The sequence below is a fragment of the Pseudoliparis swirei genome, chromosome 1, assembly GCF_029220125.1.
Source record: "Pseudoliparis swirei isolate HS2019 ecotype Mariana Trench chromosome 1, NWPU_hadal_v1, whole genome shotgun sequence".
NCBI classification, from domain to species: Eukaryota; Metazoa; Chordata; class Actinopteri; order Perciformes; family Liparidae; genus Pseudoliparis; species Pseudoliparis swirei.
The window spans coordinates 16,719,418-16,745,130 of record NC_079388.1 but is presented as its reverse complement, the minus strand read 5'-3'; the positions used below and the strand labels follow the sequence as shown (position 1 = coordinate 16,745,130).

The window sequence follows — 25,713 nt, the reverse complement described above, 5'->3', positions numbered from 1 at the left end:
CACAAAAGCAAACCAGTGACCTTGAGGTGGACCCAGTGTAGCCTTACTGCCCCAGACAGGGCTCCCCACCCTCCTACTGTATTTATAGTAACTTTTGTGTTAATAAAAAAAGTGGTTTTGCTGGCTGAGGCTGGAGGTTTAGGACAGTGGGTCAGATCTTGTATTGTTAAAATACTAGGGTAATAGCATTGAAATGAAAAGGAGGTGATACTATTCGGTTTATCCATTCAAATTGGCAATTACACATCAAATAGAATGAACTTGTTCCACCTCTGCAATGCATTTTCAATCAAATATGACGTAAACTCCATCACGTATTCCCCCCAAAATAATTGTAAGATGCTGTTTGTCACCTACACAGCTTTCAATGTTCTGGTTAAACTGTTAAGCCTGTATATGCCAGACAGAGTGCACCTTCAAATATGTCTTTTAAAAGTTCTATATTAATATTGCTTGCATGGCCATATTATTTCCTAAGAGTTTTTTTTGAGTTATTAAGGATAACCTTATCCAATGACAAGTGACTGTATTTGTGTCTTTGTCCATGTTGACTCTGATGAAGACAGAGTGGTGTTGACATGTTGCTCTGTCTGCACTACTTAAAGGCTGCCACACAATCAGTGTGCTCCAGTCATGTCCCCCCCCCCCCCACACACACACACACTTCTTCAGAGTGTCTTATCAATCCTCAGCTGAAATGTACACACACACAAAATTAAGAAACACTCTTGACTAAAATGCAAGGACTTCATCACCGCACATTTAAAAAACAGGCCGATCAGAACCCGAGCTTTGAAAACAGGATTTAAACAACAACATAGCCAGTATTAATTAACATTTCAAGGATTAGGATCATAGCCCCAAACCTGCTCCCGACTTGATACTGATTCAGTATATAATTCCCTGCGGATATGATAGTAGTGACAGAAATATTATGTTCTTGAACATGTTGCACACGTCCTCCTTTTCCTTGTGTTTTTCCACGAGGCAGATTCCTCCCATCATGGGTGTGTTTACTCTTAAAGTAATTAACTGCCAATCAGCCTGAGATCTAGCATGGCTCATAATAAACTGAGAAGCAGTGAACAAACAGAGGAAACCTGCCCCACTGAACCCTGAAAAGCCAAACTATAAATATGTTGGATGGTCTGACCATTTCATGGCGAATGGCGTCTGCACAATAGATGTGCGGTCTGATTAGCTACACCCATGTCTTCAAATCTATAATTAGTCAGCGGATTTATAGTACAGCTCTTGCCATGTCTTTTTTTTAGCTGCCCCATTTCCTGTGTGAAAAATGTGGTCTGGTCTATTCTGGATGAATAAGACGGAAAAGGTGCTGATTAATGTCTCAATTCACTCAACTACTTGATACAAATCAATAGATATAGAAGTGTATGCAGCTCTCGAACAAAAAGTCCTGAATCACATTCATCATTTTGAAATGTAACGTTCGCAATAAAACTAAAAGTGTGCATTTGTTCTCCCTTATTACAAACAGGCCTGGGAGAAGCTGCTAGATAGGCTTCATGGTCTGCAGTCAGGACCCTACTGTGGCAGCCAGATGCCTTGCTTGGCATTTTGAAGAGCCATTACACATTCATGACTTTCAGACGTACTGAACTGGAGCATGTTGTGGTGAAGAAGAAAAATTGTCCAAACATATATTTTTAATAAGTTATGACTTTCTACAGTAACTCATTTATCTAAATAGCTGTGGTTGTAGCTGTTTTGAATGTCGGCTAAGAAGCAGAAAGATAACATTCAATTACTAGCATATTTTCTCCAGCCTGACTTTTATGATAATCTTCTTTTGTTTGCTCTTGCTCTTTCTTTCTTTCTTTGTATACATCTTGAACTAAAATAAAATTATTCAAACTTGGCAGTTTTTCACGGCATACCAGCTCATTATATTGATTTAAAATCTCAATCTGCAAAAAGCAGATGGATCATTGCAGCGTGGTAAAAAGTACAATATTTCCCAATATTTCCTCTTCAATAAAGTAGAGCAGAAAAGGAAAATACTCAAGTACCTCAAAGTTGTACTAAAGTTCAGTACTTGGGTATGTGTACTTGTAAATGTGTGTATTGTATGTAAACTAAGATTTTGTTTTGGGTTAATTTTTAAACATGCCCAGCTGTCTCCTACAATATTTGTTCTATATTGTATTTACAGTATAGTAGTACGACAGTTACTGCCATCGCGATACTGTGTTAAAAGATGGTGCGCCCCCTGTTGGTAACACCTAGAACTCTCTGTGGATACATTCCGTTTGGAGGATGTATTTCCATCCTCCCTGCAGAATGGTAACAGATCTACTTAACACTAATTCATCATCATGTAATAGACGCATACTTTTCATTACAGTGGATACTAAAATAAATGTGAGTGGAGTTAACTAAAGCCCAAATGATGGTGATGGTGATTATTGTTTATAATTGTAGACCGAGGCTATGCATCCTTTTAGTGGTATTCCTGTTGTTAGAGACGCTCACTCTCTAGAATAACAACTAACACTTCATAACCCTGATATAAAGGTGGAAAAAGAGACAGAACAAAAACACAAGTGTGGTTTATATTTGGTATCAAGGGTGAAACACTGTCCTGATAATAGAGCCGCCTACACTTTCCTTCTGTCACCCTGCAGGAAACAGACAGGAAAACAATACGCTCATCGCTGTGGACACAGAGGCAGATTATACACGGCCGTATCATGGTTTCACTCAAACAGTAGATAAGCCAATGCCAAGCAATCCTGAAAAACTGATTGTGTGTGTGTGTGGCGTGATTATAATCCTCAATACTGGCCTTTCGAAATTTGCACGACAATATCAATCAATGACAGCTTCCAATGACACATAACACCATTATCAATCACCGCACAGGTTCATTACCATGTTCCACCAAATGATCTAATAATGCTATTATCAAGTATAACACATTTCACATCAGTCCTCTGCAAATTAGGCCAAAAAACACTTCAAATGTTACTGCTTAAATGGGATGTTTGGTCAAAACCATAACGTGAGCTAGTGAAGTGGAAACTAATAAGATAAGAACAAGCAGCAAAAATACATATAATTATCCTATTGAATATAATGTATTTCTATACAAAGCAGTTACAATTAGCTCTAATTGATCTGCTGCACACTTATGTGGGTGGGTCATTTTCAATATGACATTCTCCTCAAGTAAATGGTCTGAATACTTCCTCCAATATAATATACTCAGTATGTCAGGCTTGTAGTCCCAATAGAAAACGTAGTAAGTGTACATGGCTAAATGTTTTTTTTAAATTTATTTAAAATTTATTTAACCAGGAAATGCCTCATTGAGATTAAAAATCCTGGCCAAGACAGCAGCAGTCACACATTACACAAAGTTTCAGACAATACAACATAAAAACAGTGACAGACAATATATTAAAAAAAAGAAAGATAATTTATTAGATCACAGCATGAATAAAACCAAAACTAAGAAACAAGTCATCATAACCCGGTTCACACAGGAGCACACATACCTCAGTCAGAGAAAACATCTACAACCAGATGAACCTACCTCCAACTCTTTTAATCTATTTAAACTCTTTTAATCTATTTAAACTCTTTTAATCTATTCATTGGTACGGGTTACGATTGGTTTCAACATGACATCTGTAACTCTCGCTCACATTCCCTTGTGTGTGGAATGAGTGTATTATTATTTTTAATTTTATTTTTTTCCAACTTTATTCAAAAAACCCCGACGTAATATAGTAAATAACAAACCAAAAAAACTTAAATGAATAGAAAGAATATTAAAATATGTCTGGAGGGTAAAACTGGACCTGAAATCAAGTGAAAGCTGTTTTTGGATCAGCCGGTTGTCTGAGCATCCTTCTATTGAACCTTTATTGTTCTTAATCAGGCGCCTGAAAAATATTTACAATGCTAAACCACCTAAAAGAAAATGGGGAATACACTCAGTTCATCAAGATGTGGCTCAGAAAGAGATATGTTTTTGTTCAATTGACAGGGGGATTAAATAGCTGCGATAATTTGGGAGCTTGAAGGCTGGTATTACAATCTTTTAGGGATACAAAAGAAAACACAACATTTCCATGACGTATAAAAGAGTTTAGGAAAACTACAAACGCTGTATCTTAACAGAATCAAGAAAAAGGAAAAGCTTTCTCCCAGAACCCATGAACGTCTGTTCATGGACTCACAGACACGAGAGCCAACAATGTGGCTGTAAGGAACAAACACAGTTTAAAGACGTTTTGTGCGTTAGTGTGAGTCAATGGGAGGATTAAGTGGCACACTTACCCTTCAAGGGCTGTTATTGCTGTGATGTCAGAAGAAAATTATCTTGCAAGGACAAAGTAAATCCAAATATTTTCTTCTTGAGTTCAACTTTGGTAAACTTTGACCTGCAAATATATGCCATTGACTCATCTTGCAAGTGCTGGCCTTGGAGGAAGCTAATGTGGATTAGTAGCTGTATTGAGTCGTATTCACTGCTCCACAACAGAGGAATAGTTTGCAGACAGTTTAGAAAAGAAAGAAAGATATGTACACATTTATTTATCCCCGTAGGGAAATTCTTCTCTGCATTTAACCCACCCTAATAAAGAAGCAGTGTGCTGCAGTGAAGCGCCCAGGGAGCAACTGGGGGTTCAGTGTCTTGCTCAAGGACACGTCGACATGCAGCTATGGGGAGTTCAATCAGGAGAGACGGGTATTTAGAGTTTCACAATAATTCATTTACAATCGCATATTTTGATAGTGCAAAGTCTTTTTGGTGATTGGACTCCATCCTGAATTAGGATAAGCTGGGGGTAGACATGCTGATATCTGTGAAGGGAGAATCCCCCCATGGAGTCCAGACACTGGTGTAGAAGAAGAGTAGCCGTAACACCGATTGGCGGAGTCTGGGGTGGTGGCGGGTCGCATCGACTAGAGCTGAAATGACCACCGACAGCAGCAGAGAGGAGAACATATTTAAAAGATTGCCAACGACGCTGTGATTGGTTTACAGACCTGTGCTGCCTCTAATTGGTTGGTTCATTCATCTTGCCGGACCCCAATCAGCTGATGGAGTAATTGCTGCAAGACTAAGAGACTAGAAACAGTGTCTTCCTGTCTGAACTTTCACTTGAGCTATATCAAACCGGTTACCTCGTGGTTACAGGACGACCACTCGCCCCAATGGGCTGGAGGTCATGGGGGAGAGTGTCAGTTATGAGACAGTTGTGAGACAGAAGTCGACGGTGCAGTACATCTTTGTAATAGTTTAGCTCCACACTTTCCTTTTATTATTAGTTGTTTTCATCCTGTCTCTAACTATCACGTCATTCCAGATCCTGCTTCCCATCTCGTCAGTCCACCTCCCTTCACCTGCCTCTGATCACTCCCTCGTTAGTCCCTCATTATCTTCACCTGGTCTTCATGCCCATCTCACCTGTTGCCCATTCCCTCGTTAGTCCCTGTCTACTTAGGTTCCCTCACTTGCCCTCTGCCAGATTGTCTTGTGTTTTCGTGTTCCAGCGTTATTAGTGTATATTCCTGACCTGCCTGTTCTGACCCTGCCTGCCTGCCCTGACCTCTGATTCTCTGCCCCGCCCCTTCTTGGACTTGTTTGCTTCTTGGACTGATCTCCCGGTTTTGACCCAGCCTGTTTTCGACTAAAGACATTCATCTTTGTTATTCCTGTCTGAGTCGTGCTTTTGGGTCCATTCTAATAGCACCGTGACAATCTTTGTGTGAACATATTGTCCATAAAGCTTTATTTTCCCCCTTTAAAAGCTTTTTACTAAACTAAATGGTGCACAAAGGTGAACAGAATGCCAGTAAACAAGAGCAGTAGAGGAGTTTCTTCCATTTTTCCCCCCTCAAGTGTTATTTGGGAGTTTTTCCTGATCCGATGTGAGGTTTTGGGACAGGGATGTCTATGTGTACAGATTGTAAAGCACTCCGAGACTAATTTGTGAAATTGGGCTATACAAATAAACTGAATTGAATTGAATAGAGAGAATCTAGCACACCACGACAGTCACTGCATCACCCAGAAGAAGCCAAAATATGTCGCACAGATTAATTTTGCTGTACGACCTTCTGCGGTGACCTAGCTTCAGTACTGTAAGATATTGTGTGGCAGGGTAGTTGCGATCCACAGCTGGATCCAGTGCCCCAAACTTGTCATCAGGGACATGAAGCCCCCCCCCCCCCCCCACACACCCCACCCTCTGGGCGTCTTCGCCCGATGCAGCTGAGGATGGGTGTAGACCTAGAGGAGCTGGAGCATCACGGAAACTTGATAAAATTGTTGCTCGAGAAAAAAGGGTCTTTGTTTTGAAGGGAGATTCCTCGGACTATAATTAGTTACCCAAAGATCTGCAGAGTGTCAGATATATTTAGGCTAGAAAATTAAACAAAGGGGTCTGAAGTTATGGAATTTGTGAGAGCACAGGTTGATAAGATGGAGGTTTGAGGCTGTGTCTGTGGTGTTTATAAAAGGATAAACATTCCCAGTGGGGCTTTAGATTGGTTTCCCCTCACATGTACTGTAATGACATGTTAGTGGTGTCTAGGACTGAGGTGGAATGTATCCACAGGTCACTGTAATGGTTACCCCCCACATTTTTGGATCAAGTACAGTGTAAAATTGAAGAAGAAAAAATCAAATCAGGAGGGCGGCTGAGAAAAATGATACTAGATAGTATTGTGCCGACGATCATAGCACAAATAAAGCCGCCTTAATAATTGAAGTTTAGCTGCCTTATTGTGTTTACCGTTGTGTTGACCATTAATCCTGATGACATATTTGTCTCGGCCAACCTCAGAAGTTAACATCGCGTTGGTTCCCTCGACAAAAAGCCAAAGGAAATCGTGCATTGGATTTCGGATTATTGCCGAAAATAAACTCTGTGGTTTGTGATACCTACACATTACGTTCAGCAAGATCATCTTTTCAAATAAACTCCACTTCTCATGATTTTTGAAATAAATGCATTCGTCAGCAGTAAAAAAGGAAATTGTTTAAACAAACCACACCACGATCGCGTGACTTCACGTCACCATCACGAAGAAAACTCTAACCAAACACCCATTTATATACAACTCATTCGATTTTGAGCGGAGAGAACTGGAGCTTTGCTGACTTGTTTCTGGTTTTTAGGACTCGTGCCTGCAGGACGATGATAAACTATAACTCCATACGTATCTCTCGTTGAATTAACAGAAATGGCTGGCCTTTATGTTTCATCTCAAGTCTTATCACTTCCCAGAAAAGTACATAGACATTAAACTTTGTCATGAAGTTCCCTGAAAGTTTTGAGTTCTAGTTTGTACATCTATTTTGCCTTATGCGGTGATGATAGTGTTCTGATAAGAGTCTCAAAATATGCAATTGTCTTCTTGATTCAGCAGTGATACATTATTACAAAACCCATGAGCATTTTAATTATTTCAGAAAATGTACTTGAATGAGGGCCCAGGTGTTTGGCACAAATTGAAAAATGAATAACTGCTGTGATGATCGTTAACAAATAGAAAATAGGACTCATATCACACTCACAGCACAGGTGTAACCAATCACACTAACGATGGCTGCATTCCATTCAGGTGAGCCGGTTCCCACGCAGCGTACCGGCTCGCTGTAACTAATTTACTGGGAAACTCGCTGAGACATCATTAACCTCGTTAATTAAAAGATAAAATCTGTGCAAGGAAAGATGCATAATCCTCATTAACATATAAAATATGTGTTCATTGGTCTCATTAGAGCAGGGGTACTCAACTTCGGAGGCCAAGAGGGCCACATTTAAACCACAACAGGTGCAAAGGGCCACACATTATTATTAACATATATTTGTACCATTTTATTCACTGTATTTACTACTGCTGTTTAATATGCTGTCTTGCTAGTCATTTTTAATGCATTCCAAAGCATCATGGAATATTTAACAAATATTCTCAATTTCGGTAACAAATGTAGTGTAGCGACTGCTTTTCCAAGGATGACAAGTGTTGGTCAAGCTGATGTTTTATTAACACTGGAGTGAATAGCTTTGCATTGATGACATTGATAAAGTTTGCAATTGCTACTTTTCCTATTGAGAGCTCTGAGTCTGCATTTCACAAATATTAATAACAATAACAATATAACAAACAACTGTTTACTAATTCCTAGTGAAAGCTCTGAGTGTGCATTCTTTTCACAAGTCCTTTCAGATCCGGTTGTTGCTCAGTTGTAGCTGCTCTGAGATAGTCTGCCAAATGTCTGTCAGTTAGACGGGAACGCTGCTTTGATTTTATTATTCCCATGGCAGAGAAGGAGCTTTCACACACATAAGTAGATCCAAAGCAGGTCAGGATTTTCTGAGCACACAGGATTAATGCAGGGTTTGTGTTCCTCAGAACACAGGATATCCAGAATGTGTCAATGCTCTCCTCCTTGTGTCTTTCTTTGAGGATGTTGTTGTGCTGCAGCTCTATGAGTTGTTCCTCAAACGCAGCTCTTTCGACTCCAAATTGCCCAGATGTGACTGAGACTGAAGTAGCCTGTACGTCACAAGCAAAGGGATTCTCTGTGAATGCCAGCACGGGTTCCAAGGATTTAACGTCCGTGAACCGGGAGGAAAACTCCTCTTTCAATTCCATGAGGTAGGCGCAGTAAGGGGTGGGTGAAAATGAACCTGGTTGTGACACTTGGGCCTGTAGAACAGGAAAGTGTGTGAAATTTCCTACCTCAAGCTGCTGCGCAAACAGGCTCAGTTTGGTTTCAAATGCAGCCACATCATTCATCATCATCGGCAGAACCTTTTGTTTTCCTTGAAGCTTAAGATTGAGTGAATTCAAGTGACGCGTTATATCAGTCAGAAAAGCGGTGTTGTGCATGAATGTGTCATCTTCCAGGGGTGCCAGTAAATCACGTCGGCCCCTCTCTTCCAAAAATATGCGCACAGCTGGTAGCAGCTCCATGAAGCGATCGAGGACCTCTCCGCGACTAAGCCACCTGACCTCCGCATGCATCGCCAAGTCAGTGTATGCACTTTCAAACTCTTGGACCAAGGAACGGAACTGTCTGTGTTTCAATGCGTGTACAAGAATAAAATGGACTGTTCGTGTCACAGAGTCCATTGTCACTTTGAGCTCTCCACCTCTCAGCTTGCTGCACAATTGCTCTTGATGCAAAATGCAGTGATATGAGAAGAAGTCCGGCGTTTCAGGATCTTTTCTGAGCAAAGCAATTAATCCGTTCTCCTTTCCTACCATGGAAGGAGCCCCATCAATAGTCAGAGAAACCAGCTTTTTTAAGTTGATGTTTTTGCCTGGTCCGTGAAAAAAGCTCATCATTGCAGAATACATATCCTCTCCCCGTGTTTGCCCTGCTAGCGGTAGCAAAGCCAGCATTTCCTCGGCAAATGTGTCCCCTTTGAGAAAGCGCACCCAGACTATAAGCTGCGCGATGTCTGTGCGGTCGGTGGATTCATCGAATGCTAGACTAAAGTACTCGGCACTTTCAATGTCTTTTAGCAACTTTGATAAAAGATCGTCTGAAATGACTTCCACTCTCCTGGTCACGGTAGAATCAGACAACTGCAGCTTTGAGATTTGTCTGATGATGTCGTCCTTGTTGTTAAATTCTGAAAACAGTGATTCCGCACAGTCCGCAAATGTATTTTTAAGAAATTCTCCCTCTGTAGCTGGCTTCTTGGCTTTCGCAATATTCCAGGCGATGTTGAGCGAGGCCTCTGTCACGTTGTCGCTGCTTTTAACAACGCTGCGGAACATGGATTGCTGGGCTTGAAACCCACTGAGCAACGTTTGTATTTTGTTTCTCCTCAGGTCGCTGCCAGGTGGAGAGGCATCTTTAAACTCCGGGTGAAGCTGTTCGTGATGGCGTTGTAAATTCGCTCGCTTTGAGACAGATATTGTTTTTTGACAGAGGAGACACATTGGTTTCCCGTGTATCTCCGCAAAAGCAAATTCACTTTTCCATGCAGAGTTGAAAACCCTGTTTTCGTCATCCACTTTCCTTTTATTTGTCGCCATCATTAATTAAGGTGCAAAATATTTTAACAGATGAGCTGGCGCGATAAAAAAGCGGGAACTTAAATTAAAGGCGCACTACAATAATTTTCACACGATTTTGGTTGGCTAATTATAATTATGCATTTATTTTGGGGCGGCTGTAGCTCAGTGGGGTAAGAGGGCCGTCCTTCAACCGCAAGGTCGTGGGTTCGATCCCCGCTCTCCCCATTAGTTGCAAGTCGAAGTGTCCTTGAGCAAGGCACTGAACCCCCAGTTGCTTTCCGGGCGCCTCACCGCAGCCCACTGCTCCTTAATAACTAAGGATGGGTTAAATGCAGAGAACTAATTTCCCCTTGGGGATTAATAAAAATGTATTAAAAAAAAAAAAAAAAAAAACATTAATTTTTTTTTTTTAAACAGGCATGTCGGGGGCCACAAAATAAGCGTCCGCGGGCCGGATGCGGCCCGCGGGCCGCCTGTTGAGTACCTCTGCATTAGAGTCATAAATCCATTATGGTGTTTATCTACTGTTATCAAGTGTTAATTATTAAACCACTTCGTCAATGAGCAAAATGCTGTTGCTCTGGTGGATGCGTTCCCTCATCACCATAAAACCACACACACACACACACACACACTCACACAGTATCGTCGTGTTGAGCCCAAAACTCAGGACTTTTAACCAGAAGGCTGGTGTTTTGTGTCCCAAAGTTAAGTAACTAATGTTTGTGGTGTGTTTTCTGTGCTCATGTTAAGCTGTTTTTTAAAAGTTGAAACCAGTATGTCAGAAAGTGACGCCATGGGGTCCGAAGAAAGCGTAAATATGTGCCGAGGTGAAATGAGAACATGTTGGGTTCGTATTACATTTAATTCAAGTGAAGAAAAAAATCCCCCAACCTGTATTGGCTGACTTTTATTTCCTTACATATCCTAATCAGCTATTTCTTCAGTTTCTTATTATCATTTGAGTATTAGGATATTTCTGTGATTCACCCTGACATCCTGGTTGACTGCCTTTTGAACAGAATTCCTCTCACTTAGTGTTGATCACTTAGATAAAAGCCGGTATGGCATATCGCATATTTATAACCTGTTTATCATGTATTTATTATGATACTTTCTGTTGCACTTCTGGTTAGATGCCAAACTGCATTTCGTTGCTCTGTACTTGTACATGTGTAATGACAATAAAGTTGAATCTAATCTAATCTACTCTTGGTTACTTACTGGAGCTGCCTGGATGATAAGAATTAATATGCAAAACAGTTTCCTTGAAGTCAAAATAATTCCCGTAAAAAAAAGCATCTATTTGACCTTCTGAGAAGGTGAGGCTCAGGTCTTTAGTATCAGATGACGAAGAGCATGTCTTCTGGGGAATGGGAATCTCGTGCACTGGGGAAATGACACAGCTTTGTTGGATGAGGTGTGAGCCGAGGACTCCGGAGGTCTGCGGGAGTGCGAGCTTCTCTCGAAAACCAAACAAGCGCTGCACGCCTGTTGCCCGTTTCCAGTCTGATTAATGGACAGATCCACTGCATCCCATTGATCCGCTGCTCACTGCCTCTCTATCAGTCCCTCTGGCGGATTTATGGCCCTCGAATGTTTATGGCCCTCTCATGTAATAGGTGAGGAAGCACTTTATAAACAACTGAGTGGATCCCACCCCACCCCCCGCACTGTTTCCACCCCAGGTCGAGAGGAATGGTGGAAGGAATTCTTATCGCATGACTTTGTCTACAGTAAAAAAGTCTTTCCATTTTTGGAGATTGTTTGTGTCGACGACAATACCAATTCACGAGTCAACCGATGCATGACGTCGCCGGCGTGGAGTATTAAATATGAATCCACCCTCTGCAGCCTCTCCGGGTTCCTGCCCTGCATTCAGAGAGGAGTTTGGTCCCTTGTAAACAGGAAGTCAGTGTGTGACGGTGTGACGCCTCACTCGGCTCACCCTATAAGTGTGTCAGTGTAAAACTAAACTGTCCGACTGTGAAGAGTGTTCTTCGTGTCAATGTTCTGTGAAGTCTTTCAAAGAAAGCCGTCGCTGTTTTACAAATTGCTCCCAACTGACTTCATCAATGGAGACCGAAGGAGCTGCAAATCAGTGGGATCTGTCACAGCTTTCCAAAAGCTCACACACATTCAGTCATGGATGGAATGGTGTTCGGCTGAGGCCATCGGTAGTCATTAAACTCTTACTTCTATTCCACCATGACTGACATGTCACTTTCTACTGTCAACTATTCAACAGAAGTATAATAAAAGCTCTAAAACGTTTTCTTACAACTCCGACTATACTCCCCCTCAATTGTGCCGTATAAGGTCATTGTCCTTTAACATCTGACTCAAAAATTGTAAATGTCTTCATTAGGAATGTATAATAGTTATCAGGACAGATTCAGGAGTCCTGCCTATTTGCAATAATCCTTTATAATAAATAACCTCCGGCCAGATCAAACACATTAAGCAGTGACTCATCATGTTTCCAATCTAGACAAGACATCCTGAACATGCAAACATTGTTCAGGATGTCTTGTCTAGATTGGAAACATGATGAGTTGTGATTTGGTTCTTAACTGACTTCCTCTTATGTCTTGATAGACTTAAAGTCCCTATTATTTTGCTCTTAATAAAATAGCAAAATAGTTGTAATAAAACACATGTTTGCAAAAAATCCGAATCCAAATTAATTTCGTTGTTAATTATATACATTTTATTTATTGTATTAATTATCTTAAATATATATTAGTTGTATGGATTATTTTAACGGTTATAAGAATAATTTTTCTAAATATCGTAGTACTATACTATAGTGTTCAATGTTCGTAATGACGTGCGTGTTAGACGTAATAAACCAACTTACGCTCCTGTTATTAACCGAGTTTTCTGTTTGTCTTTATGTTTGAATGCATTCATACATGTGCATAACACATTGCTCTGCTTCACACACTGCATGATAAGAGCATGCATCGACACGGCCCCAGTGGACGTGCATAATGACACCGTTACCCCGTGTCCTCGGCATTCGCCACGCGCTCGCCTGCTCCGTGTTTACGACGTCTGACTGCAGATGAACATCGTCAGGTGTCTGAATGGCAAATTAAGATCTGCGATCGGCCGTGTCGCACAGAGGACAGTGGCTGTTTACGGAGAGACTACATCTGGCGTACGTGTGCCCGCATACAGAGGCGGATGACGATCTCGAGCTCTAAACGTGAAGAATGGCGTCCAGTACGGGCACGCCAGGGAGTTGTATTAAGACATGCAGATGTCTGTTTAAAGCAAGTGAAGGAATGTCTGGCGGTCTGGGGGGGCCATTTCTCCAAGAATAATTACACAGACAGGATATATCCCACTACTGCATATATACGGTAAACACTTTTGTCTCTGAATGTTCTGAGTGCTGCCTCTTAATGAGGCTCACCTTTGAGCTTAGTGAGGAAGCCTCCAGGAATGCCAGCTATTCAAAACATCGATGTCACCGTTCATTCTCTGGACCGCGAAGCCGAGTACTTTGAAGTCCTGACCTTTGACATTTGAAACGACTGAAAGTTGGCCATTTATGCGTCTCCCTCTCTCCCTGACCAAAGGCTGCTTCCTTCCTGCTGGTCCTGGCTGTTTGGTTATGACTAGACTTTATGTTTTGGTATCAGCGGGCATGTTCGAACCGGCGGTGCTGATAGGCCAGTCTGTCCCCAGCCGGTCCCCGAGCCCTGCAAACAAAACCAGGAAGAGCAGGAATGTACCGACGCCGGCTTTTACTGTAATCGCTAGACTGCAAGTGAAAACACAAAAACAGTTCATGTGTCACAAAGGTCCATAGTGTGCAAAAAAATGTCACCGCATATTTCAAAATATATATATTTTTATTATCCACGGTATCATATTTTTACGAACAGTGATGCTGATGCGATCCGACCCTTATTTCTGGAGGATGGGGAGTCGGTTTTGGGAAAGGAGAGAATGCTCTTTTCTGACTTTTCAGCACCTCATATTCAGATTTCAACATTCCCTTGCATGATTCAATAAAAATATCTATATTTGTAATGGCTAAGTCTGGTTCTGCACAGCGGATCATAAAAGGTGTTCTTTGCTACATGCAGAGGATGACAATCCTGTCACAGTTCCAGGAATTGTTTTTTCCCATCACGCTAGTGTCATTTCCACCAAAATCTGCATCACAAACAAACGTTTTTCAAGTTTATTGTCATTTATAGTTGGCCTTTATTATAATGAAAGTGCAACTGTTTGCTATGATTACCATACATTGGGATATATTTAATGTATTATTGGGTTAATTTTGATGATTATATATATATAACACACTGTGTGGTTACCCCACGTAAAGAGGAGTGGGGATAAACATTCCTATTGCATGACTTCCGTGTGTTTCTCTGCAGGTGGAAATGCAATTCCTTTTTTGGAGATCGTCCGTGTCGATGACATTACCGATTGATGAGTCAAGCGGTGTCCTGTTTTCTTGGATACAGAGCCCATGCATGACGTCGCTGGTGTGGAGTATTAAATATTAATCCACCCTCTGCACTCTCCGGTTCCTGTCCTGCATTCAGAGAGGAGTTTGGTTCCACGCAGACAGGAAGTCAGTGTGTGACGCCAAACTCGGCTCACCTTTGGTCTCTCTGTAAGTGTGTCTGTGTTAAACTAAACAGACAGCCGTGTCTGACTGTCAAGAGGGTTCTTGGTATGAATTTCAATGTTGTTGCAGTCGTTTTTTTCACAAATTGTTCCGAACTGACTTCATCATTCAGGCCAAAGGAAGCTGCAAATCAGTGTGAGCTTCCCAAAAAGTCTTCCAAAACTCACATACTGTACATACAGTCATGTTCAGCTGAGTCTGTTATACCACCATAACTGATCTCTACCTCCATGTCACCTTCAACTGTCGACCCCTCCAGAAAAGTAGAATAAGAGTTCAAAAACCTTCTTCTTACAGCTCTCACTACACTTCACCTGAACTGTACAATGTATGGACAATGTTCATCGATACCACACTCAAAACATGTGCAACTAGAATGGGCACTCGGTAGAGCGCATACCTTCGCATATCACAAGATTGGGCATTGAATTATGAACATTTTGGCATTAGTTGCATGCCAAATTTGATAAAAATTGACCGTGCTATGGTAAAAAGAAGATGTTGACCTTTCCATGACCTTGACCTTGAGCTTTAACCCGATTGATCCCAAAATCTAATCAAATGGTCCCCGGATAATAACCAATCATCCCACCAAATTTTCATGCGATTCGTTTTAATACTTTTTTACTTATGCGAATAACACGCATACAAATAAATAAATAAATACAGGGCGATCAAAACATAACCTTCCGCATTTTCAATGCGAAGGTAATTATATAATGCACGTTGGCATGGAATTCATCATTTGTATGTCTCCATCATGAATGTAATTAGGGTATAATAGTTGCTTGCAGACTGAATGTCTGCAATTCTAATAACCTTCCAATTAGCCTCCGCTGTACGTTATCACATCTAAATAAAGCGTATAGACGTAATCCCGCTCCCCATCATAGTAATTTCAGTACAGTCCCTAAATTAAGTTATGTGATTGCTAAATGCTCATAATGCCCAATGCCCTAACCCTAAATGTGTGTCTGCAAAAAAAAGGCTGGAGCACAGTGAGACTTTCACAAACAATTATAATCACACAATCGTGATTTATTATCAGTCAGCTTTTCAGGGAGAAAAATGGGGGCAAAGGACCGAAACAATCCAAAACAATGCAACTAGTGTTATGACAACAGTGTGATTAAGGATGCAATCTCAGCCCCCCATCCAGCCCATATCAGTGCCCTGTGCAAAAGAGCAGACATGCTCCTGTTTTTCCCTTTGTTTCTTTTCCGCTCCCGCTTCTCTCCTGCGCTGAAGGAATTCGGGGAGGAATGCAGAAAAAGCATCCTGTTTTCATTCCTAGTCAGCTTTTTCACACTCTGCGGCGGCGGCGGCCGCTGGCTCCTCTGAGCTCTCACTGACGTCAGGGTAAATGACGAGGATGCCGCTCGGTTGAGTAATGGAGACGCAGGTGTGTGTTATCGCTACGCTTTTGCATCCCACAACACCTCCGCTCCTACTGGCTTACACCAACACAAGCCACTCGCACTGCACGTAAAAATACAAGCAAACATCATATTAATAACCTGTGATTGACTTGGTGTTATCATCTGTCATTCCTTAACACACTTGACCTGTCACCTGGGACGTCCTGAAGATAAATGAAAGCCTCCGACATACTCCATAATAAACTCTGTGCGCGCTCCCGTCCCTCTTGCAGAACAGCCTATCTAAAGTAAACATCAGTGTGTGGAGCAACTAGGGGACAGACTCAACACCATGGAGTACATCGTGTATAAAGAAATGCTCCATGTAGTAAACACATACTCCATCCAGCATGACCACTGCGTGCCCGTTCTGTTGTTGGACGTTGAGCCAGACTTCAAAGTCGGCCCAGCAGATTGTTTTCCTGCAGGCTGATGTACTGTATGTTAGTATTATGCCATTAAATGTTGATAACTTAATCCATTCCACCATCTGCAGAGTGCCCAGTTTTGAGAATACCTTACACTGAAGTGAAGGCTTCAACGGGTATGAGTATTTTAGTGACAGCAACATGCATAAGGTGGCCGTCCTAATCCCAATTCATGTATATATGGGGTTATCCATCAATTTAATTCTGCATGGAACAATATTGAAGTTAGATGTTTATGGTGCAACATGTTCTTTATGTTCTCTACAGTTCACCTCGCATCTGCCTTTCAACCCATTTTTATACTGTGGTATTTTAAGAAGCATCATTTATTGAGCAATGAGCCACGACACCATGTCAACGCTCTTCTCCTTTGTTTGTGGCAATATGACAAACTTTAAACGATGAGAAAGAAAGCGGAGTAAAAGAACCGTGAGCGACGGCCTTCAAGTCATTTTCAGTGGCGCGAAGCTTCGAACTCACGGCCAGCAGTTGGCGCTGTGCGACGCACGTGCTCTCAGCCAATCATATGATTATGTTTCACCCGGTTCCAGTCCATCTCAAAAACACGCCGTAGCCAGTTCGCTGTGCTATTTGACGACAACACGGTCGGAGAGGGGGCCTTCACACCTGTGGTTTGTTTATTTGGTCAAGCTGTAAAGATGAAGGCTCACAGATTGATTGGACGTTGTCTTGGATGTCCTTCTGCATCATCAGAGCATCATCAGGACCCCACATGCGGGACATTGCATGTTGGTGACAGGCTTTAAAAGGGCATTCACACAGATAGAGAAGCACATCTTCATCTCTGGTCATTTGGGATAATTAGTCAGGTGGAATATTTGTGTTAATTCACCCCAAAACTGCAGTTCTTTCTGCTATTTTCCTCCATTATCTCCTTTTCCTTCATCATATCTGTATGTTTATGAAGCTCCCTGATGCGTGAAAAAGTGTTGAAACATTGTCAGTCACACTCACACTGACATGTCATTGCAACAATTTGGGTTCCCTTTTATTTCTTTAAGAATAAATAAGTAAATAAGTATTATTAGGCTGCAGGTCCATTATGGTATAATATCAAACAGGTAGAGTCAAGAGCTGCAAAGAGGTTGTAGATCTCAATTCCCCGCTCTTTTTAATGGACTTTTAAACATGTGTTGACGACATGTGTTGACTACAAGTGATTAATGAGGATTTTTTTTTTTATGAAATTTGTTGTTTTAGAACGCTTTAGCCTGCAGCTGCTAAACGGGCCCCAAGCTCTCAAATGAGCCGCGGTTTAATCGATTGGGGACATAATGTTGCCAACGACCGCATTATGGAAAGGATCTACAGAAAAATAAAAGGTTTTTACCTTTTCGCTTGATCCGGTCCACTTTTAGTGGACGGAGCGTAATTGCTCGATTACATTAAAGCCCATTAGGCGGCTGTCGTCAGCATCTTTTTCCCTCATTGCTGGACCAGTTAAAAAAATAGTAAAATGGGTTTATGGTTTTAACGTACTACAGTTATTACCCTTTTCAATGAACTGTGAAAGTAGGATACATCACACTGCAGTTTAATCTGATGTTCACTTTCTGATTAATCAGGGACAATCCCCGCACTCAAGGAGGTAGGTAATACTTTTAGACTAATCGCTCCGCACCAAGTCTGAGTCTATAGTCTTCAAAAGTGTTTTGTTCAGAGTGTTTTATATGGAGCAAACATTAGATGTGAATCTTTTAAAGTTCAGGGCTATTTAATGTCTTTCAGAACTTCTGTTCATGATAATATTTTTCCCAATAACACATAAATCACATTAGAATCATACAGAACTTGAGATAAACCTCAACCACGGTAGAGTAGATTATAGGATGTACAACTGGTCTTCAATGAACTAAAAAGCTAATTTCCTTAATTTTCAATTTCTTACTGGATCAAAGAAGAAGAAAAAGTAAGAATGTAATTTCTAAACTATGACAGGCCAATATTATAACCATATATACTATCTGTTTCCTTTTAAACGTTCCCCTTGATGTTTAATAGTGTTACACCCAGAGATGTGACAGTGCAACAAGAGATAAGTCAATAAAGATTAGGGTCGATGTTCTTTTGACACGTGACTAAATTTACATAATGTGTTATGTAAAGTGTCAGTACGAAGTTCAGTATTTCTTTCGATAATAAAAAAAACAGTGAACATGAATCTGCAGTAAACCCAATGACAACATTGTCATCATGTTAGTGCACTGTCATTGTAGTATTGAATAAGTTTAACCTTTTAAGCACCAAGCTTTTTTTATGGCATACCCAAACTAAAAAGGCTGTATCTCTGCAACCACTAGGGCTTTTCGAATAATTTTTAAATTTGTTACCTTTTTAAACATGTTTTTCTTCTGTTAAGATGTGTTCATATCAGTATATTTGTTACTGGGTAAGAGTAAATGAAGATGGCACAGAAAATATAAAAATGTCAGGCCGAATTGAAAAAAAGCACTTCCAGGATGATTATATGTTTGGAATGAGGCAGTTGAAATGTTTAAAACTCTCACAAATCATATTCAAATATGTTAACCCATTTTTATACTGTGGTATTTTAAGAAGCATCATTTATTGAGCAATGAGCCACGACACCATGTCGTCCTCTTCCTTTGTTTGTGGCAATATTACAAACTTTAAACGATGAGAAAGAAAGCGGAGTAAAAGAACCGTGAGCGACGGCCTTCAAGTCATTTTCAGTGGTGCGAAAGTTTGACTTTGAAAAAGTGAAGCAGAACAATGACTTTCTGGAACATGCGATACAGTGAAGCTGAAGATCAAGTGAATGACACAGCAGTTAATTATCAAAGTCATAGAATAAAATCACCATTCTGCGTCGGGATCTTTCCTTTGAGTTTTTATTTTCTCCTAAAAAGTTCAGTGCATCATTCATACAAATATAAATACATCTCTGAATTAATATATATACAATTCAACATTTAGCGGTAAATGTCTAAGGTGGTAAACTGTCCATCATATACAGCATTGAGATATTTGAGGATGGATATTTTCAGGGACAAAGAAGGTTTATATTTCCATGTGTCTGTGAGTTGACTACAATCCAAAACGGCGGAGTAAATCGTTTATGGCAAATACAAAAGTGCAGGCCACAGACAAATAGCTTTTGATGTGCAAAACACAAGTCGCGAGTCATTGTTTCCCAGTGGCTAATTACAGAGGAATTAAGTGAACATTTGTCAGGGGAGAAAAACAATTGTTGCATTTTTTGGCAAGCTGCAAGCCATTGAAACCTTCTGGCTTATCTTAAATCAAAACATTAAACTGGAGCTATGCAATAAACACTTGGGCCAACACAATAGACCTAATGTTGTTGTTATGAGAGCAGAAAGTGAGTGACAATAGACCTTGTATAAAGCGAATGGTTTATGAGATAAATCCCAAAGAGATGACCTTCTTTTCACTGAGGCCATATGTGCCAAGAGTGAACAATCTCCCCCTTTCAAGTACTGCCTGATAATTAGAAAGCAATTTGCTTATTGGCCCTAAAGACTCGGTAGAGCAGCAGATTCAAGCTCTGATACAGAGCAGTATAACATATTAGTATCAAGGAAACACTAGAGTAAATATTGACAAACAATTCCCAACTAACTACAGAGCTGATATGACTCTGGGATGTATATAACGATTCTATAATCTTCAGTGATGGTGAGTTGTGTTTTTAAAACCGTCCAATCAGACGAGTCCCAGGTGTGCTCACGAAAACAAAGGAACCCTGGATCAGCGACTGGTTTGTTAGTCATTGTAAACTTTCTTGATGTCATTCCCCAAAAGGACAGACACCAGCTTCCATGTCCTTGGCTTTAATGGATTTTTTTTCTTGGCATCTGTTGTTAAGTTCAAAAAGGTTCAAAGAGAGTTCAAGAAATAGCTCTCCGCGTCTCCACCCAGCATTGTTCCTGCGGTCGGGCTTTTGTCTCGTTGAGCGGCGAGTCCTCCCAAACTCTGTTTTGTTGATCGAATGTTTGACCCACTGCCTCTTTTTCCTGCCATCCTTCAATCTCCACAGTTGGTGAGACTCTTGACACATTTTAACACCCTGAAGGGAGCCGGAGGAGTCTCCGGCCCACGGAGGTTGGATCCATGGAGGTTTAGCCTTTTCTGGTGGTTGCTCCGTCCTCTACCTCCTGGTTCTGCCGCTCAGTCTGTGGACTCCACCCGCGTTCTTGCTTGATGACAGAACCTCTTTTGCGACCGCAAAGTTGGACTTGACTACAGATCTGCAAAAATAAAACAAGAGAAAAAAAGGGTAAGTGTCATATGTTCTATAAATGAGCATCAAACAAAGCACAATATGGATTTAAACTTGATCCTTAAATCCCTCTTCACGTACCTGAAGGATTCCAGCAATGTGTTGCTGTTTGTGCTTGCAGACTGCACCAACGGGCCCACGACATTCGTCCTTGGAGTCTTTGAGCTGTTGAGAGATACAACAACAGCATTAAAACCAGGACACGTAAGCCTCCCAATGTCTCTGGGAATCAAACCTCGACAATCTGACGCGTTGGACTGGCATTATTAGGTTAATTGAAGCAAAAGTGGTTCATAATCCAGGAAGCAATTTTCTGGGAATTGAAAAACTAATATATCTCAAGATGCCTTGATAACATCTAGAGGCGGTGACTAATCCATACTCGTGGTTTCATGAACGCAATAACTCAAGGACGCAACAAACCTTTCCTTGAGCAAAAGCAGGAATCTAAACGTTCTAAATATAGCAGCATTTCTTTGCGATTTCGTTCAAGGCTTCCAAGGAAATGTGGGCCATCCTTTCCCCCATGACTACTACCCTTATACCGTAGTCACCTTATCAAACACTGAATCATTTTGCCTGCACTCTGACTCATTTTCGACATCAACGCGCTTTGATACTATCGAGCATCCAAAGGAGCGTGTACGGGATCGGACAGTCTTGCTTTGTTGTCAGTCGAGGTAGATTCAGGGGAAGGGCGGTTACCTTGCATGGCAGAAGCCGGAGCAGGTTTTATCGGCCGAGTCGCGGCATTCGCATCTCTCAGCTGAACGGCGGCGCCGACGAGACAGGGGACTTCCAAGGCCGTAAGGAAGGAGCTTACTGTCAAGGAAAACGAAAGATATTAGGACAGGGTTGGAGAAAGCAGGAGGGATCTGATATTAGTTTGAAAACTGTGACAGAGTGCCGTTGGGGTCAGGATTAGGGGGGTTTAATCCAAATCCCAGTCTAGTCACAAAAAACAGCTCCCTGAGTGAACGTCTGAAGTCCTCTGATGCCTCACCCTGGTGTGTTGACCCAGATAATATCCAGGTGGCAGAAGTAGATGCATTCTTTATCATCCCAGCTGTTGCAGGAGCAGCGTTTGGTCCTGACTCGGTGTTTGTGAGCAGCCTGAGCTGGCAGCTCTTCCCGGTCTGATAACGGGAGTCCACAACCTAGAAAAACACAAAGGATCCCGAGATTAAAAAGTGCCGACTAATCCTTCGCGGTGACAGTTTGTGACTACAGAGAAATCCACCTGGTGGGTTAACACCCAGTTGTGCATTGAAACAAATGAGGTTGTGATTAATGGAGGAAAATATTTATTGTTTTAAAAATGAAGGAACAGGCAAACATCCTTGCAAGAAGTGGTCATATCAATTATGCTGTGGCAGCAATGTGATTGCTTTTCAATAAGAGGTGGGTTATCAAAGGTAAATACATTCCCTGGAAGGTTGAACACAGTTCTTGTATTATACTTTCTGTCGTTACTGGTTATAAAAAAAAGTCATACAAGCATCTTCTTCTTTTGCTCTAACTAATTTGTGTTGTTTTGACTATTTTTATAACATTGTTTATTTTGGAAAATCTTCAAACCCTCCAAACTTTACCGAAACTAGCCAAGAGAGACCCGGTAATTCATTGCATGTGGCCCAAAAAGTATTCATAATGGAAGAAAATGTATACATCAAAAATCTACAATCTACAAAAGGTTTTTTTTTTTTTTACAGAAATCTAATCTAGAATTTCAAGAAACCAAAATAAAAGGTACTCACTCTCTTGCAGAGCCATGCAGATGAAGAATAAAACCATCGTATTGCACATGAAAGAAGCCATGGTCCTCATCCTGTGTCTGATGTTCTGATGTGTGAAGGCAGCAGCGGTCAGTTGACACGCTCCAGGAGGTGTAGACGAGTCTTTAAGCTGGACCGTGTCGAGGCTGAGGAGCTGCAACAGGTGCTTTGTGTTCACTTTCTTGCCAGGACATCTACTTATACAACCCCCTGCGAGTGATATCATGATGGCCCTCCTACCTCAGTGTACTCGTCACTCAGAGCAGTATTGTTACACACACACACGCGCACACACACACCACGCACACGCACACACACTCCACCTGCCCTCCTCACATTCCATCAGTGACCTAAACAAACAGTCCCGTCAGCGCCCCCAAAAGGCCGAGAAGGGCAGTAAGAACATGTTGGATTTACAGGTGGTGGATCGTGGATTTAAGAGGCTGAAGTTCAGCATAAGGAATTTAATTGTAAGTATTAATGTGTACGCATCTATAATGTCGTCTCTGAGAAAGGTGGAGCTGCTACTCATGAATACTGCCGGGTAGTTTCATCAATGATAATACAGAATGTCTTAAATTATTAGTTGATTTAATACAAATAAGTATTGAGTGGAAAAAATACAACATTGGCTTGCAAAATGTAGTGGATTTGAAATGTAAACCAGAAAAACAAATTAAATATTCATGATAAAGTACCTCAGGATTGTATTTAAGTACAGTACTTGCACTAGAGAATAAGATGAAAAAAAAAAAAAATCATAGACAATTAATATATACAGTGTGATCTATGAACAAATCCACGATAATAATTCCCCACAGTGTACAACATGTAAATTAACTGGTTCAAAACGATCATAAGCAGATTTAAAACTGGTAATAAATGTATTCAAAGCACGTTTGGTTCTTGAGCCTTTAGGTGCCTCTCATGGGCTTCATCAGACATGGTGTGTTTTCAGTTGTCATGGAAAGTGTTAATCACACGAAACATTTTTTTCCATATTCTTAGAAAATATAAAGTCATTTTTCATATATTTACAACTGTGCTCTACTGAATTGTCTATCCACCAGATATGGAAGCTTCAAGAAATGACTATACTGACAAAATGCATTAACGAACATTTAATTTAAATACAAGAGAAAATGTCCTTAAAGTTGCTGCGTGCTATTCCATGATACTTTAATACAACCTAGAGACAGCTCGTGGATTATAATAGGGGAAATCAAGAAATCTGGAAACTGCCTCTCTTGATTAGTGCTACTATTTGTTGAAGCAGCAAGCTTCAAGTCATGCAGAATAATAAAAATCATCTTGGAAAAAAGTCCGGCAGCCAACAACTGTCATTGTGTTTTTCTTTCCTTTTTCGTTTTCCAGAGGCGTCGGGGACGCAGGAATCGGGTGAGGCGGCAGAGGAAGAGATGAGTAGTTGGAACAGACGGAGGGGCTTGCATGTGCCACGCGGCCTGATATGACGACAATGAAGGCAAGGAGAGCTGTTGGCACCCCCCAGCCAGGAAATGAAGATGAGGTCATGGCACAATCGTCCCACTCGCCCCGACACTGTCACAGAAACATATCTAAGCGTGTAACATGCTTTGACCTTCGTAGAGAGATACGCAGCCGGCTGCCACATCAGCTTTCTGTAACCCCCCCACACACACACAAACCACACCACACACACTCACACTCTCTTTCTGTTTACGCTGCCTCTCTCTTGACAGTAACACAGACAGTTATCACGAGTTTGACCAATTGCCCCCACAGTCTAAACAGTTACAGTAAGTCATGCAAACACTCTTCTGGATTCCTTATTCTTTTCAGCCATAGAAGGAGTTATATAATTAAAATCCACAGGTCATAAGGAACTAATAAAGTGTTTCCATCTGTTAACAGGATACCACAGAGAAGAATGGATGGATTGATGAACTTGGAATGAGACTTTGACAACAACATGGTCGATGCAGAGAGCATGTATATGTATTTTAAAATACAAATTATTTATTTTATTTTATTCTACTGACTTTAAAGGCTTCATATCACAGCAATCAGCCAGGACATTACAGTAATCAACATTTTAATTATAATATTTGTGATATAGGCTGCATATTGTATATTGTGTACAGTTTTACTTATTACCCCACGTTGCTCTTTAATTTAAACATCCTTATCTTAATGTCATCTGTTATCTGTTATCATTTTTTATTGTTAAAAGTACCTATTTTCCAAATTGTATTTGATTAACAAATGTACACTACTGTTCAAAAGTTTGGGATCACTTAGAAATGACTTTATCTTTCAAAGAAAAGCACTGTTTTTTCAATAAAGATAACATTAAATTAATCAGAAATACACTCTCTACATTGTTAATGTGGTAAATGACTATTCTAGGTGGAAACGTCTGGTTTCTAATGAAACATCTCCAGAGGTGTATAGAGGCCCATTTCCATCAACTATCACTCCAGTGTTCTAATGGTACATTGTGTTTGCTAATCGCCTTAGAAGACTAATGTCTGATTAGAAAACCCGTGCAATTATGTTAGCACAGCTGAAAACAGTTATGCTGGTGATATAAGCCATACAACTGGCCTTCCTTTGAGCTTGAAGTTTGTAGAACAAAATTAATACTTCAAATATTAATCATTATTTCTAACCTTGTCAATGTCTTGACTATATTTTATATTCATTTGATAAATGAAAGTGTGATTTTTCATGGAAGACATGAAATTGTCTGGGTGATCCCAAACTTTTGAACGGTAGTGTATATTTCTTAAATATTTTTTTATAAAAGTGTTTTACACTATGGCTTTCAGAAAAGACCCATATTTTAAACTCACATTTTTTTCTGAAACTCTTGTAACCTTTGTGTTCTATTATAAATGAAAATAAAACATGCACAGTTTGAGAAAAAAAATCTTTGAATACATGTTTTAATTGTATTTATTCATTGAACTTCCATAACCTAAATATTGTATGCAAACATAACCTCTTATTAGTGTTTCCTGTATACATATTGTATGACAACAATAATCATAGGAAAATCAAAGAACAAATATTAATCAGTTCCATGCAGGAAAAGTCAATTCATTCATATTTTTTCTCTGGAAGTCCAAGCAATTTTGGGAGTTTTCTATGG

At 40.6% G+C, this 25,713-nt stretch overlaps 1 protein-coding gene across 1 annotated transcript; it reads right to left on the bottom strand.

Annotated features, from left to right (window-relative positions):
- Positions 1-19,364: 19,364 nt before the first annotated feature.
- On the bottom strand, positions 19,365-23,078 carry edn2 (endothelin 2). The gene is made up of 5 exons (XM_056414557.1): positions 22,563-23,078; positions 21,809-21,962; positions 21,511-21,627; positions 20,887-20,970; positions 19,365-20,773 (listed from the first exon to the last, which is right to left on the bottom strand). Exons 1-5 carry the CDS (start codon positions 22,804-22,806, stop codon positions 20,674-20,676), a joined length of 699 nt encoding a protein of 232 aa, XP_056270532.1. The 5' UTR covers positions 22,807-23,078; the 3' UTR covers positions 19,365-20,673.
- Positions 23,079-25,713: the final 2,635 nt, after the last annotated feature.

Excerpts from the sequence above, each read along its gene's own strand:
- edn2 (XM_056414557.1), bottom strand. The coding sequence starts at position 22,806 with ATGATATCACTCGCAGGGGGTTGTATAAGTAGATGTCCTGGCAAGAAA. Across the intron at positions 20,971-21,510 it reads TCCGGCTTCTGCCATGCAAG|CTCAAAGACTCCAAGGACGA; the intron begins GTAACCGCCCTT and ends ATCTCTCAACAG. Across the intron at positions 20,774-20,886 it reads ACATTGCTGGAATCCTTCAG|ATCTGTAGTCAAGTCCAACT; the intron begins GTACGTGAAGAG and ends TTATTTTTGCAG.